Source organism: Amphiprion ocellaris, chromosome 16 (assembly GCF_022539595.1).
Source record: "Amphiprion ocellaris isolate individual 3 ecotype Okinawa chromosome 16, ASM2253959v1, whole genome shotgun sequence".
Taxonomy (NCBI): domain Eukaryota; kingdom Metazoa; phylum Chordata; class Actinopteri; family Pomacentridae; genus Amphiprion; species Amphiprion ocellaris.
Genome location: NC_072781.1, coordinates 17,276,076 through 17,291,047, shown reverse-complemented (window position 1 = coordinate 17,291,047; position 14,972 = coordinate 17,276,076). Strand labels below are relative to the sequence as shown.

Below are 14,972 nucleotides of genomic sequence, written 5' to 3'. Positions count from 1 at the left end.
GCTGTGGTTATGTGCATCTATGCTGTCTATAGTAGAAGTAGCAAAAGAATGTATCAGAACATCCAAGAGAGAATGAAAAAAATGTGTTTACCTAAGCCTTTATTGCAGTTTCGTTTTTGGATATCCAACTCTTCTGGCTTCAGCCAAGCTTAAAAACACAGAATGAAAACACTGGCATTCATAATTGGTATTGAAGACAGGTAGATGAAAACATATCTTTTTTTTCCTTTCGCGCTGTACATGAAAACATTTATTAAAAAATTGTAGACACTTAACAGAAGCTGCTGCACAGTGGACTAACCTTTAACTGCAAAGGTCAAAGCTTCAGTGTTGTTCAAGTCTTCATCTAATTATGGATCTATCATGCTGGAGCAAACTGGACATGCACAAAGTCAAGATAGAGCAGAAAAGAATTTTGATATTTTCCAACAATTTAGCATGAAGCCACCATCTGAATTAATTTCACTTACTTTCCCAGATGCAGCCTTAAGAATAGAGCAATTCTTTTGAAGCCAGATACCTCATGGATCAGTCAGAATGTCATCTAGTAATCATAGACATTTGCAATATCTTTCTGTGTATTCAGGGCTTGGTTGCCATGGCGCCCAAACCTTTAAACAGGGTAACTCTCCGCAATAGTGTCTCTAGGTAACCATCATAGCTAGGCTGTCCCATCATTTAACCATCTAGCAAATCTCCCTGCAGCCATCTAACACCCTGCCAACAGCACTCAAAGAGTCATGCTCAGGCTGCTCACTTAAAGCAGAGGTCTCACAGCCACACGACTTCACCAGCCAGGTCGTCGCATCCTCCGTGCCCTCTACCCTTCCAGCTAAACACTCTCCAAATCATTCAGATGTTCTCAGACAAAACTCCGCCGACAGCCACTGCCAACAAAACATATCACCTCTTCGCGAGTCCTTTTCCAACCCTGTCTAACAGCTCTCATGTTTTCCTCTATTGTTGTCTGAACAACACTTGTACTTGTCTCTGGATGTGATTTCTGTCCAAAAGCCTTGTTTTTCTTTCCTTTCTACCGCTCACAGTGCTTGGCTGCATGCTTTGCAGTCTTTTTAATCATGGTTTTGGCACAGTGTTGTGGGACAGGGTGGGATTGGAAATAAATTCCCTCCCTAGTTCCCTCTCTCTATCCCTGTTACCCCACATGCACCTGACTTGAAAATTAGCAGGTAGGCACCTGATATTGGCATGCTAAGATGGATCCTCCACCTGATCCCTTTGTGTGATTCTGCCAGTATTCTCTAAGTAGCTGGGTCTACCTCTGAACCCAGGCTGCGATGGCCCTGAGGCCTCCCTGTTGGGTTGTGTTTCAGGTGACCCTTGTGATGAGCTGTGCTTCTCTTTGCCCTCTGTTTTGTCTAAAGGCAGCTGTATGCGCAAGAGGCTGCCTGCCGGCTACAAGCTGATGGAAAATCACTGCAGAGACTTTCAAAAGAGGAATACCTTAAAATGATGCTGCCCGTCAGCCCACCAGGAGAAGACAGGAATCGGAAGGTGAGGTCATTGTGGTTGAATGACTGATTGATTAATTAATGACTCCTAACCTCTATATTGATGTTCTGCGTTACAGAGAGTGAAATGAAACCTGTTAAAACCGTAAAGCACTGACTGGTATTAACATTATCACATGACATTTTAAAAGTCTACCTTAGGCTATTTCCTCATGCAGACTAATAACCCCATACATACAGGGCCAGAACCGGAGCAGATAACCTCTTGCTGGGAAGCAAGTAAAAGCAGAACAAACATCTGCTGCTTATCAAACATCTGCTGCCCATCAGCTGGCACTGCTGCTGAGCACCGCAGCTGATAGGCCTCCTCTCTCCTGACACAAGACCCTTTCAGTCCCCATTGACTGGCACGGAGTGTTTGGTTAATTTAATTTATAGCAGGGCCTGAGTTTGCTCAGTCGGGATGTCGGGATTAAAGGCAGGAAGTTGCAGAGAGTGCATCGATGTTTGATGTTCCTGCAGACTCTATTAATTGCATCTTGAGTTCCCTGCACCATCCCCCATCCATTATCTACCAGGAAAGGACCCTGGAGACGTACAAATGGGTTATTTTTGGATGCTACTCAATTCTAATACAAATGCACTTCACTTCACTAGAGAAGACAGGCATGTCCTCTGGCACAGGTGGGCCTTGTCCCTCACACGAAGCAGCTCAGTGGGCTGATTAGTTTGTCTTGCTGTTGTTTCCCAGCCTTACAGTATGCATAAAATGTGACGCTTACAGCAGATCGAGGCGGCATCAGCGCCGGTCTGAAATGAAAACAGGTGTATCAGGCTTGTGCTGTTACCCCTTCATTTGATTGCATTTTGTTTCCCGCAGAGACGGAAAGCGCAGTAACCAGTACAAACGCACACAGTGGATTCAAAGAGCAGTAGGGCGTCTGTTGTAATCACACTCACCAGTGTGATTCACTGTGATAATATAGTGTGTGGAATAGCAGTCTGGAAAAGAGATGCATCAGGGAGGGCACAGAGCCAGGCGCTCTAACCATATACACATATGATCCCAATAACGAAACACAGCTCTGTTCTGGTAGCAGCTCACCGGGGCCGCATGTTTCCAATCATCAGCTGGCCCATAAAGAAATCAAATTACAGTAATGACAACGTTGGAAACACTGTTAATTTATCTCCAGTTCACATAATACAGTCTGACTTGTTTCATCTACTTAGTGGTAAAGCAGAGCACACAGTAAAGGTTAATGCATGTGTCACTTCCGGTGGTCACCTGATGCCATTCTTTGTGTGGGTGAGCAGGTGCAGAGAGATTTTCCTTGCCAACTACCATGTCCGCTGGGACGCCCTTCCATAGACAGACAAGCCATTGTGTCGCTGACGTAAAGGAAAGGCCGTTCACAGCTTATTCTCCCACAGCGTTCCTCTTTTGAACCTCCTGTGGGAAAGAAAAAAAGCATCTGAATAGGTGGTTGTCCAACACATCCTCCCATGTGGCACGTCAAAGGGTTCCAGCGCTGGTTGTTGTCTTTGTTCGGTGTGGGCAGCGAGGAAAGAAGTCAGGGAAATCAGGGAAAATCTAGGTGGATGTGTCAATGCTGCCTCCACTGATAAGCGCATTGTTGTTGTACAAAAGAATTCAAAGACCTTACAGCTCAAATCAGGCTGAGACTGCTGCTGGCTGAGGTGGATTTAGACACACCAGAATAGTCAATAACCTTGCAGGTTTTATTAATATGATATTTTCTGGGTAATGTGCACAGCAGGTTCAGTTCAGCAGTGCCAGGATGTGTTCAGAGAGTCTGGTGAAGCCATAGATGTAATAAATAGATGGCGTTCTTAAAAAACATAAAGCCCTACTGGAAATAGTTTCATTGGCCGTGACTGCATTTATGGGGCCTCTAAATCTGTGCTATTTTTGCTTTATATAAGGGAGCAACAAATCTTTTTTAAAGTTGTTTTGATAAGCAAGAACCTTGTGGGGTCTAATCTTGTAAAGTTGGGTGGGAAAACTTGCAATAAGAGACAACCTTGTTAAGTTAAAGCCTCTGAGATGTTCTTTTGACGCAGTATGTGTACGCGGCTTTGAATTCCAGTATATATCTCAGCTTTAAAGACGGACTAGATGTTTGTTTAATTCTCACCATGGGATTTGTGGGGGATCTGTCTTTGAAATGGAGATGGCTGGGTGTCGGCTTGCGGGGATACCAGTCTAGTGTCGGTTACAGCTGCGAAGCCAAAGGCAGACATTTACTCATCTGGCCAACTGCCCCGCATATCATTTGTGGCCACTTTTGATGTCACTCCTGCTGTATTTATGTTAGTTAAATGGGACAATGATGGATGGGATCGGTCTTTGTGGTTTTGTGTGTTTAAACTGGAGATCCTCTGTCAAAATTCTGGCCACAGTCACGAAGCACAAGTATCTCTCTGCATCTCTCATATCCAGTGTAGTTGTTCTCAGTGGATAGAGGACATCCCCTCAGGATGATGCTGCTTTTCAAGCCCTTACAGCTTTTGTGATTGTTCATCCTTAACCTTGTGTTACCCTTTAACCTCTACTTTGTCTGGCATTGCCCTCTTCAAGTCTTTAGAAGCTCTGTTATATGAACTTGCTGACTGATCTGACTACAAGAATTGCACAGATGTTTTTGGGTTAGAGTATTTTTTGATTTTTTTTTTTTAATCTGGTGCATTCATTTGACTCCCACAGCAAAATGACTCACAATAATCATGTATTAGTCAACAAGATAATCCATTACTGCTCTTAGCATTTGGAGTTTTCTTAGAAGGCAGAACAACCACAGTAAAAAGCAGCCTCAGACATGTAAGTAAGCATGCGCAGATCAATATGGCACGGTGGTTAGGTCAGGAAACTAGTCAACAGGCTGTAAATCCCTATGCAGTTAGCCATAATGGCTGTTCCAGGGGAGCGGAGCTGCAACGAATAATAGATTAGCTGTCAACTATTAAAGGTTCCATGTGGCGAAAATCCATTTTTATTGTGTTTTGTGGTTGTTATAAATTTGGAGGTGTAAAATAAAAGCTTTTAGGATATGAGGACATTTACTTCTGCCATTCCTCAACTCCCCTCATATCTAGCCTCTCAGCTTTACAAGACAGTAGGAACTCGACCCAGGGGCTGTGCAACACTTGACAAACTAATATCATCATCGTCATCCAGCTCAAACTGTGACTGACAGTTCTGGCTGTTCTCCCTATAGAGCACAGGAAGAGCAGCAGCTCATTGGTTTTCAGAGCAAAACGGTCCCCAAAACCAGGGGTTATTTAGTCATGGTGAAATGAATCATCTTTGTATTATTTTGAGCTGAAAAACTGAAAGACACACAGTGGGGACATGTGACACTTTGATGAATTTGCTGAAAAGAGGCACAATATGAGACATTTAAATTCCTAGTCAGGTATTTTGAAAAATCTGTTTTTTTTTTTAATTTATTTTTTTTTAGGAAAAAAAATTCTCAGATTCTACCTTCTCAAAATTTTATATTTTTTGACTTATTTACATCTCTATGACATTTGAAGACTGGATCTTAGCACTGATCAACATTTTTCACCATTTTATAAATAGATATAGATAGACTAAATATGTAATTGATTGCTCATAAAAATAACTGACAGAATCCACGTTGAAAATAATTATTAATTGCAGCCCTACATGAGAATACCTTGTGTTTTCTCTCCGTCAGACGAAGGCACACAGCTTGCTCTGATGTAAAGTTTTGCATCCTTGTCCGGAGACAACTGCAAAGTCTGCATGACTTATAGAGGTTTGCAAGTTTCAAAAATAGGAGAATTTTGGTATTGTGGCTCATTTTTGCTCATATTTTTCGTCTCCATCTACTTTAATGACTCCAAGTCTTCTATGTTTTTTGCAGTTTCTCACATTAAGCTTAGTAACTATTGGCTGCCACAGTGCAGTGACCTCCATCACCACCTCCAATAGCCCTGTCCCCGGGTTTTTTCCCACTCAGCCAGACACTGTCAAGCTGTGCTCAATCCATCTGCATTTTCCTGAGAGCAAAGACTGTAATTGATTGCTGACACTGCTCCCTGATGTTCCCTACTTACCCACCCAACTGCCTACTCATGTAAACCTGCTGTGCCGAGGAAAGACGCAGGTGCAGACGGGGGGCAGTGGCAGGAACTTGGAGATCACTCATCTCCAACATGTTCACTGTTGTGACTGTTTCTTGACAAATTGTTCTCTTTCTCTCAGGTGTCAGCCGTGGGCAGTCTGTCTCCGAGACGCTCCCTGTACCGAACGCTGTCGGATGAGAGCGTGTGCAGTAACCGTAAAGGCTCGTCGTATGCCAGCTCACACAGCTCCATGCTGGACCAAGCCATGCCTAACGACATCCTGTTCAGCACTACTCCACCGTACCACAGCACGCTGCCTCCTCGCATGATCCACAACCAGGGAGCGTCCAACCTACGGAGTAAGTAGAGCTCCCAAACAGCCAGTTCAACGAAAAAGAAACACCTCAAATGCTTAACATCACTGAGGAGAACGTGCCTTAAAGAAAACAAACAGAACTATGACCTGCCTCGTTAAAATGCTTCGTACAGACAGGAGGGCTAATTTAAACTTCCTCTGCATGTTGCTCCTGGATTATCATTCCTCCTCTCTGGCACCAGATAAGAGCCAGGATCTAGATACTTGTTTGAAGAGCCACTTGTGTCCTGCCGATATCATTAGCACAACTGGTGCACACTCCAGCAACACTCCTCAATATAGCCAACTAATTGGGAATGGGTGAGGCACCGTACTACTTGCAAGGGACCTGCCACTCCGTCTGCATTAAGCAGACACCTGTCACTGCTGGCTAGTATTCCCTCCTCTACTGTTCTCCCAGCATCCTCTGAATATGTATTAGTGGCGAGAGGTGTGATGTGTCCTGCCTGCACTGCTGCAGGTCTTTAAGATCTCTGACATGAACACGCCTATTTTTCCATCAGGAGCGTCACAATGTCTGTCATACATAATGTTTCATTCACTCATCAGTCCCTGCCTGCCTCCCCTCACTGTCCCTCTTGTCTCATTTCCACAGCGTTCCTCACCTGTCTCCTGCTGCTGTCATTAGATAGAAAATGGCTTTGGAAAGATGTTTTTCACTTTAGCCTCTTCTGGCTGTCAACCTGATGGATTCCTGATTGTTTTGAAGGATAGTTGAGAACACAGGCTCTTTCTTTCTCTTACTGAAGCAGCCCAATTTGGTAAACAGTGAATCACTCAAGCTCCAAGACGCTGGGTAAATTGAAAATTGAGAGTGTCAGCATCACCTCAAGCTCTCTGTCTCTTCTCTGCTTCTCCACTCATGCTTTCCTAAATGCCTCTCTGCAGAATGGGAGCTTGTTTATTCCGTTCTCTGTCTTTCAGGGCTGAGAGGGAGGAAGGGTGGGAGGGACGAGGGGAGGGAAAGGAGATATTGATTGAAACATGAAGACATTCACTTAGACAAGTCATTTATCGCCCCTCAGACAGAGCCTTGTCAGTGCTATGCGGGGAGAAGGTGGTTTAATGTGACTCGAGCTTATCGTGCTGTCACTTGGATAAAAAACTTTTCAAAGTGTAATTGTGGCAACCTGTTGGAGGATCTGTTAGAGGCCAGATCAGGGTTGGAGCTGCATTCCTGAGCATAGACTAATACAGCACGGTGTTTCGATGTGCAGGACTGACATTAGGTTTTATAAATATTCTTTTAAGTAGCAATGAATAGCTCAAATGAACTCCCTGCCTTTCTCCCTCTACGCCCCTCCATTCCTCCCCCAACCCCTCTTGTCTGATGCAAAATGATGGGTGACTCAAAGATTAGCCCTAATCTCAGGCCAGGCCCAGACACTGATCGGAGTGCCTGCCTGTCTCTGCAGATGAGTTTTGGTTCTCTGACGGCTCCTTGGCGGACAGGTCCAAGTTCAGCGACCCAGGCCTCATGCCCCTCCCAGACACTGCCTCAGGCCTGGACTGGTCTCACCTGGTTGATGCAGCACGAGCCTTTGAAGGTAACCAGCCTGGTTGAAGCTGCTGGCACCTTGTGTAAACCCCCCCGTAACTCCCCCTTCCTCGCTGCTTAGCGTGTGTGTGTGTTTGTATGTCTGCAATCTGCAAGTGCTCCCTCGCTTGCATGTGTAGGACTGTGTGAGCTGCGTGTTTGTGTTTCTTCTAGTGTCTCCTAAGTGCTGTAGGAGGTGACTTCTGGGAATCTTTCTGCTTTTTGCACCTGTGCTCTGAGCCCCATTGTGATTCCCATCAAGCCCTGTTCGGAAAAATGAGCTGCCAGCAGACATGGAGCCAATTTTCACACCATAAAGTCACCACTCAGAGAGGATTGTTACAGTGGTGGTTTTTACTATTCGGTCCTTGGATTGTTAGTTGGGGATAATTTAGTCTCCTTTCTTGGCCTTTTTGTCTGTCCATTAATTCTGAATGTCTGAATATGGCCCACTGAAAGGTTGAGATTTTTCCCTCTACAGAGAGTATTTGTGGGTATTCGGTGGCAACGAGCCGTGGGACAAACATTTACATACATTTTCGAGGACCAGAATGTTGTCTCTCCCAATGACATGAGTCCTGTCAAAACAGAAAGCTGTCTTTTCACTCAGTCACACTCTTTCAGTTAATCAGCACTGACACATCTCAGCCACGGCATGGTCAGCATCATCATTTGTTCATTTCTCTCTAATTTAAGTACTGTTTTTCAACCACTCTCATGCCAATGTACTTCCCATCTATCACGGAAACGCTAACATGCCATGAGTTTTCTTTCCACTTGAACTCCATCTGACCCCGGAGCTGTGAGCAGGCAATGTAGCATGTGACCATCCATTTGTCATAATTAATGAATTCTCTGTGGAATTTCTTTTTTGATCCATTTCCTGCTACATAACCCGCAGCCTATCATTTAGCAAGAGTGGAATCAGTGGAGATGATGGAGAGTCTGACTGGCAGCACCAAGGCAGTTGTCACGGCAGCCTAGCTGGCCCAGAAAAGCGCTGTGTAAACTGGAGCCTTGTTGCCGAGCAGAAAGTGGCTCCAGGCTGATATTGTGCCATGTATGTTTAACCAGCTCTGTTTGGAGTCAGGGGAGAAAGAGGTTGGCTGAGATGTAAAGCATTTATAGCATTCATAACCTTGGTCATGTGAATCCTGAGAGACTGCTCATTTTCATGATGCAAAAAGGCAGTTTGGATTGGCTTGCAGCAGCCGCGAGAAAACAAAAAACACTTTCTGTGCTCTCTTGACTTTTGAAAGTAGGAGCAAATTGATTTAAAAGCAGGCTTTGTTAAATTTCAGCAACAAAAGGCTTTTGGTGCAATCACTGAAGACTCTCTTTGTCAACAACTGGACATGTTTTAATGTTCCCTCACAAGTAAACACGCCGCACTATTTTCACAGATTATCGCCTCTTCTCTTCAGTGTAATCTGTTTTTCTCTTTGATTTGTCCAGTAAATCTGGACACCAGGTCACACCGAAATGACGAGCTTCTTTTCTGTGCCAGCCTCTGCTTTCGTAAAAGTCTTTAATCTTTCTGATGCAGCCTCGAATATGAGGAAAATGTTCATTCATATGTAAATGAAGGCTTGGTCTCCTTTTCCTGCGTCGTCTGAACAACCAACTCCAGGCTCGGCCAGCTTTTGTCTTGGAGTGGATTAGCTTTCATTTGGGGGCTAAATTAATGGAAGGGTTTCCTTAATCTTTTCTATGAATATGCAGATCCTCCTATCTTTAGTCTCAGACCAAGGGCTTGAGAAAGAGTGGTTTCTAAAGAAAAGAGCATTACGCCTTAAAACTGAGCAGTCCCCAAGCGTAACATGCCAAGTTTGGGTTTTCCATGGGGCTTTGACAAAGCTTAAGGGCCTGATATGGTAAAACAAGCATGACTGGTGTCTTACAGCTCCCTGGGATCCAGCCCATTATGAGCCAAACAGCTGTCAGAGGAAACTCGGAGGGGTGAGGGCACTGGAGCAACACCCAAGGGACTGACTTTATCTGTAATAGTCTAGAAATGCCCTGTTTACCACCTCCGTCCTTATTGTGTGGTTATAGATCCCTCAGTATGGGAGGACTGTCTTTAGTGGCTTTGCAACAGCACTTAAACCAGAGCCGTCCATTCATACAAACCATGAATGAATCGTCTCATCCTGTCAGGACTGTGTGTATGCAAGTGTGTCGTTCTGCTCTATTTTAGTTGCATGTTAACAAAATGAAATGCTATGCAAAACACAATTCCTGCTTTGATGTTAGAGGCAGAGTATGACCCGTTGCGTCACCTGTTCTGTCTCCAGACCAGCGCGTGGCGTCTTTCTGCACCATGACAGACATGCAGCGGGCCGAAGCTCTGCAGATCTCAAGAGAGCTGACCAGACGAGTGGTGGAGGCGGAGGGAGCAGCGCTGGAAGCAGAGTAGGTTTTACCAACAAACACACACACAAGCACCAGCACTCCAGTAGCAAGTGAATATTGACTGTTGGCTAAACCTGCCCCCCCACAAACGTTGCTTCTTCAGCCAAAGCTTAGCAACTGTTACTAGGCACCGCAGGCCTGTCAAGCTTTGGATTTCTCCACATGATGAAGTGGTGTGCATGAAACTCCAATAAAATCGATTCTCTGTATCTCAAGCAGCTCGGAGGATGGTGAGTTCCTTCCACAAAGGTGTAAACGGTGTGTCTGTCTGCTCTAACGGAAGCTGCAGTGTTAATTCCAGAGCCAAGACACATCTTTATATATATATATATATATATATATATATATATATATATATATATATATATATATATATATATATATATATATATATATATATATATATATAAATACCTGTGCAGGACTGGAACATCTAACATGTAACCTAATGCAACAAACCTGCTGTGCATGACATTTTGAGAAAGACTGCTGTCCAGAACCGTTAGCCGAACGGAATAAGATAGTGTTACGTTCTTTTAACTTGTCAGTAATTTCATTTCTTATCCTCTGCCTTAATAAAAAGTATTTAAAGGAGTCTGAGCCATGCCTATAAACAAACATAAAACAACACCTGATTTAAATTTTGCTGCTTTCCCCCTAGACTTATTTACCTTGTGCAGCAATATACCGCTCCCAGTGCTCCTGCTACATTTGAAGCACTCTCTGGAAGCCCTGTTGTCACCATTATCAGTCCTGTATTTGCAATTTTACCACTGGAAGTTCAAATTTGCGCAGAGAGCAAACTGTGCAAAAATCAAATTTTGCATCAACCTGATCCAACCTTATTACTAAGAATCATTACTGGTGACAAGAGTTGAGTCTACAGCTACGACACAAAGTCTGGAGGTGTTTGAGGAAAAACATCTAGCGTGAATTTTGTGGCCACAGATTTGTGGAAGGGTCTCCATTTTGAAACAGTGCAGGAGGCCCAGGGTTCAGCGCAGATGGTCATACAGAACTGGATATTCAAGGAGCATTCCACACATGGCAGGAAGACTGAGAACTGTGTATCTCTGCACAAGCTGACTACTTAGAATGGGATGCTGACTGTATTTAAGTCTTCTCCTTTACATAGATGCCATCTTGGAACTTCTTGATCACACCTTCTGCTGTATGTTAGCATAAATTACAATATAATTACATCTTTATTTACCGTACTGTACCGAAATCCTGGATAGAGGTAGCAATGTAGGATACTGGTTCAATCAGAAACATTTAAAAATCAGGGGGAGTTTCTACCCCACCTATTTTGCTTTAGCATTAGCAAGCTAGCAGCAGTCTAAACCTGCCTCTGAAAATATTGTAAACTGCACGTCATGCCATGTGAAGCCAATGTGTAACACTGACCATTCTGAATATATGAGGGTCCACATGGCATATAATGTGTCCATGGTATCCAAGCTCCATGTGTGTGGATCCGCAGGTAGTATAATCAAGGCTAGAGAATGTAAAGATTGATGGGTGTACCTAAAGGGGACAGAGTTTAGCGACTGTCTAATGGGAGAAACAGTCGTTTTGTTTTGTTTTTGTGATAAAGGAGTCTTTATTGAGTCCTACCAACGTCCTATTTTGTGTACCCCAACAGCAGCTCTCCTTCGACTTTAACCGGCAAAGTCAACCAGTTGGAAGTGATCCTCAGGCAGCTGCAGCACGACCTCAGAAAGGTAAGTACACATATATTCCTAATTTCTCTATGATGTTTTTGTCACTATTTTCTTCTTCATGTTAGCAAACAGTGCATGTCTGTGTCACACAGCTCATAAGAACAGACATTGAATAATGGGTGCCCTGGGGTCTGTGTAATGCAAACTCATTCACTTAATTCAATATCCTGCTTCCTTTCCTTATTGTGTCCCAGCCCAACATTTCCCCACCTCCACTAATGTGCTTAAAATGAAGAGAGGAAATGCACTTTTATCAGAACAGAGGAAAGGCTGCTTTGCCATGTTAATGCCTCCCATTTACACTGTGCTGACGACAGACGGATGTTCTTGTAATAGCGGGGCTTTTATCAACCTCTTTTGTATCCATTTATTTTTGCCTCATGCCCCACTTTTGATTGTGTGTGTGTGTGTGTTCCTGTGTGTTCAGGAGAAAGAGGATAAGGCGATGTTGCAGGAGGAGGTGCAACACCTGAGACAGGACAACATGCGACTGCAGGAGGAAAGTCAGACGGCAGCAGCTCAGCTCAGGAAGTTCACAGAGTGGTTCTTTCACACCATCGATAAGAAACCCTGAGAGAGTGAGAGAGAGCGAGAGAGATAGAGAAAGAAAGAGAGAGAGAGAGAGACACCTGCAAAGACAAAGGAGAGAGAGCAAGATGGCCTTCACTCCTCCTGGGCACCCACTCAACTCCTACTTAAGACTCCCAGATGATCCACAGGCAAACTCTAAAACAAACCATTACCGGCCCCAAGAGTAATCAAGACTCTTTAAAAAGCCCCATGCTTCAGGAGACTGTTGTGCAGCCCTGTATGAGAGACTTGAAACCCTGATCTGGACCTTAGTTTTTGGATCCTTCCCTGTCTGAAGTGCAGGGCTGTTTCTGATGTTAACGGTTTCTTTCTCCTGGCAAACGAGACTCTTGGGAAACCTCCTCATCTCCGGCGCTGGAGACGAATTGAGAACGGCAACCCCCGGGGCCCCCGCCTGAGTCCTTGGGATCTTCTTACAGTAGTGGAATGTAAAGCTCATTTACTGTAGTCAACATATAATCTACCTACGTATGTCGCGTCAGTCTACTGTACTGTATACTCAGCTGTACTGTATCATACTGCACACACTGTCACACAGCTGTTTCTGTGCCGGCCTTCACGGACACAGGAAAGTAGAAGGGCGAGGCGAGAGGGAGGAGGAGAGGAGGAATGTACTGGACATAATGAAGTGGTACTTACTGTCTGCTTGCACCAAGAGGAGTCCACATGTGGCGGTCTTGAAACGTACAGTGGGGGGAAAATGAATGTAGCTCAACTGAAACCCCTGGGTTTTTTGTTTGTGTTTTGTTTTTTTTTTGCTCTGGATTTACGGTTCCCAAAGTCAAAAGTTTTGAGGTTTGATGTTTTGAGATTTTTCTTTGAATTAATTCCACCTTTTATTTTCCTCTGTGTTGTAACGTAGAGTCACATGGCAGTAATTTTGATGTTTAAAGGTGCTTTTTCCCTACACACGTTTGTCAGTAGTTTCCATTCACTGTCACAATGTCCTAGCAATAACAAAGTGGTAGTTACAAAACTGTGTTTAAAAAAAAAAGGCGTTAGCACAAACATGAAGCGTTCCTGTCAAGAAGCAGTTGTATTTGACATGTATTTATAAAACAGGAAGAGACTGTGCCTAAAACTCTTGGTTGTAAATGGATTGTTTCTCTTTGCTTTTAGTTCTCTTTTCTAAACACATGCCTTGTCTGTGGCTCACTGACATAAAATCATGTGTGTGAATGAGTCTGTGTGTATGTCTGTGTGTATATCTGTGTGTATGAGTGGTTGTGTGTAGTTTATCACAGCAAACTATGTTCTTATGCAGTGGTTTCTAGAGCATTAGAGCAAGCGCCAGTGAACCACACTTACAATGCCAAATGTGTTTATTTCTGTACATATCTGCCACAGAAGTGTCTTGTATTTAACACTATTATTTAAGCTTATTTAACCTAAAGTTGTTTATTTTATTAAGGTTTTCTTTCTGCACTAAGGAGAGATAAAGCTCTGTGTATGTTGTAAAGTGTGTAGCTTGCCAGGGCAAAAAAAATATATATTTAAATATATAAATGATGATTTTGGAGATTCCAACATTTGGATGCTGCTAGATTACAGTTTGCTGGTTTGTATGCTTTTAAAAATGTCTCTCTCCATAAACTGTCTCATCCCTGGTGGGACATGGGTTGCTTTTTTTTGTTTGTTTGGTTGTTTTTTTTAATAAATGTAGTTGTAAAAATAAAGTGCTTTCTGTGTTCTTTACAATGTTTCTTCTGCTACCATTTGAAATTTTATGAATGTAATCTTGTCCCTACTTTGGTACACCAGTACCCAATGCTGTTGAAACATACAGACCTAACCCTCTTCATGCTTTTACCACAGACTGCATATAAAGATGGACAAACCCTGCAAAATGCCACCCATACGTTCCTGTTTTCCAAAGAACAGTCTTGAAGCTCAGCGTTAGTGGCTCCACCCATCCAGCTGACTTCTAACTCCTGGCTGATCCCACAGTGAGCACGGAGGTGCAGCGTGTGGAGCTGAGGCAGGTCATGCAAACATCTCTGGGTCATGAACTGTCCCTTGACCGTACTGACCTGTCACTCAGACTGGCCACACCCTTCACTTTGATTAACTTCAGCCTTAATACAGTTTATATCGGTGAGTTTTATAAAACTGACCTCCTGGCAAAGTTGCAATCACTGAGGAATTTAGCTAAACAGACTAAAACTACTTTTTGTAGCAGCCTGTAAACATGTTTATTTCCTCTGTTAAGTTGGTTATTTTAACATGGGGCTTCGTGGGGATTGACTCACTTTTGGAACCGACCTCAAGTGGCCATTTGGGGAACTGTAGTTTTTAGTACTTATGCATTGGCTTTATTTTTCAGCCCCAGTGGTTGCCACTAGGTATATTAAGAGTTATTTGGCAGCTGTAACTTTATCTTCTCTGCAACTATGAAGAAATCTGCAGTTCTCATTCTGTAAAAAGAGTCATTCCTTTAATTAGCCAACTTCAACAGGTGTCTTCCAAAGTTAGTCTGCTGGTATGAAACTCCATTTTTTTCCTTACTGCTCCTGCTCACTGCTCATTTGAACTCCATTACAACCATTATAGTTACATAAATGTGATACATGGACATACAGGAGATCTTAGCTGTGTTGAAAAGACAAAACAAAGAAATAAAAAAACTTTCCAGGGGACAGGTTTGAATTTGTGCACCTAATGGTCAGAGCTGTGAACTCAGAATACAGTTAGGTTGGGAAATATTTGGGCAACTACCACAACAGACTTGAAAATAAACAATTTAGTTG

At 43.4% G+C, this 14,972-nt stretch overlaps 1 protein-coding gene across 5 annotated transcripts in view; it reads left to right on the top strand.

Moving 5' to 3' along the window:
- LOC111574718 (signal-induced proliferation-associated 1-like protein 2) overlaps positions 1–13,901 on the top strand; it is an 88,167-nt gene extending 74,266 nt beyond the window's left edge. For 4 of the 5 annotated variants that reach the window (XM_023279450.3, XM_023279455.3, XM_023279453.3 and 1 more), the window contains 6 exons: positions 1,386–1,515; positions 5,725–5,944; positions 7,377–7,508; positions 9,793–9,910; positions 11,556–11,634; positions 12,062–13,901. In XM_023279450.3, the coding sequence (XP_023135218.1) occupies positions 1,386–1,515; positions 5,725–5,944; positions 7,377–7,508; positions 9,793–9,910; positions 11,556–11,634; positions 12,062–12,208 (826 nt within the window). In that variant the 3' untranslated portion in view covers positions 12,209–13,901. The remainder of the gene's footprint in view (positions 1–1,385; positions 1,516–5,724; positions 5,945–7,376; positions 7,509–9,792; positions 9,911–11,555; positions 11,635–12,061) is intronic. The other variant, XM_023279454.3, reaches the window with a different exon arrangement.
- The last annotated feature ends 1,071 nt before the right edge of the window (positions 13,902–14,972 follow it).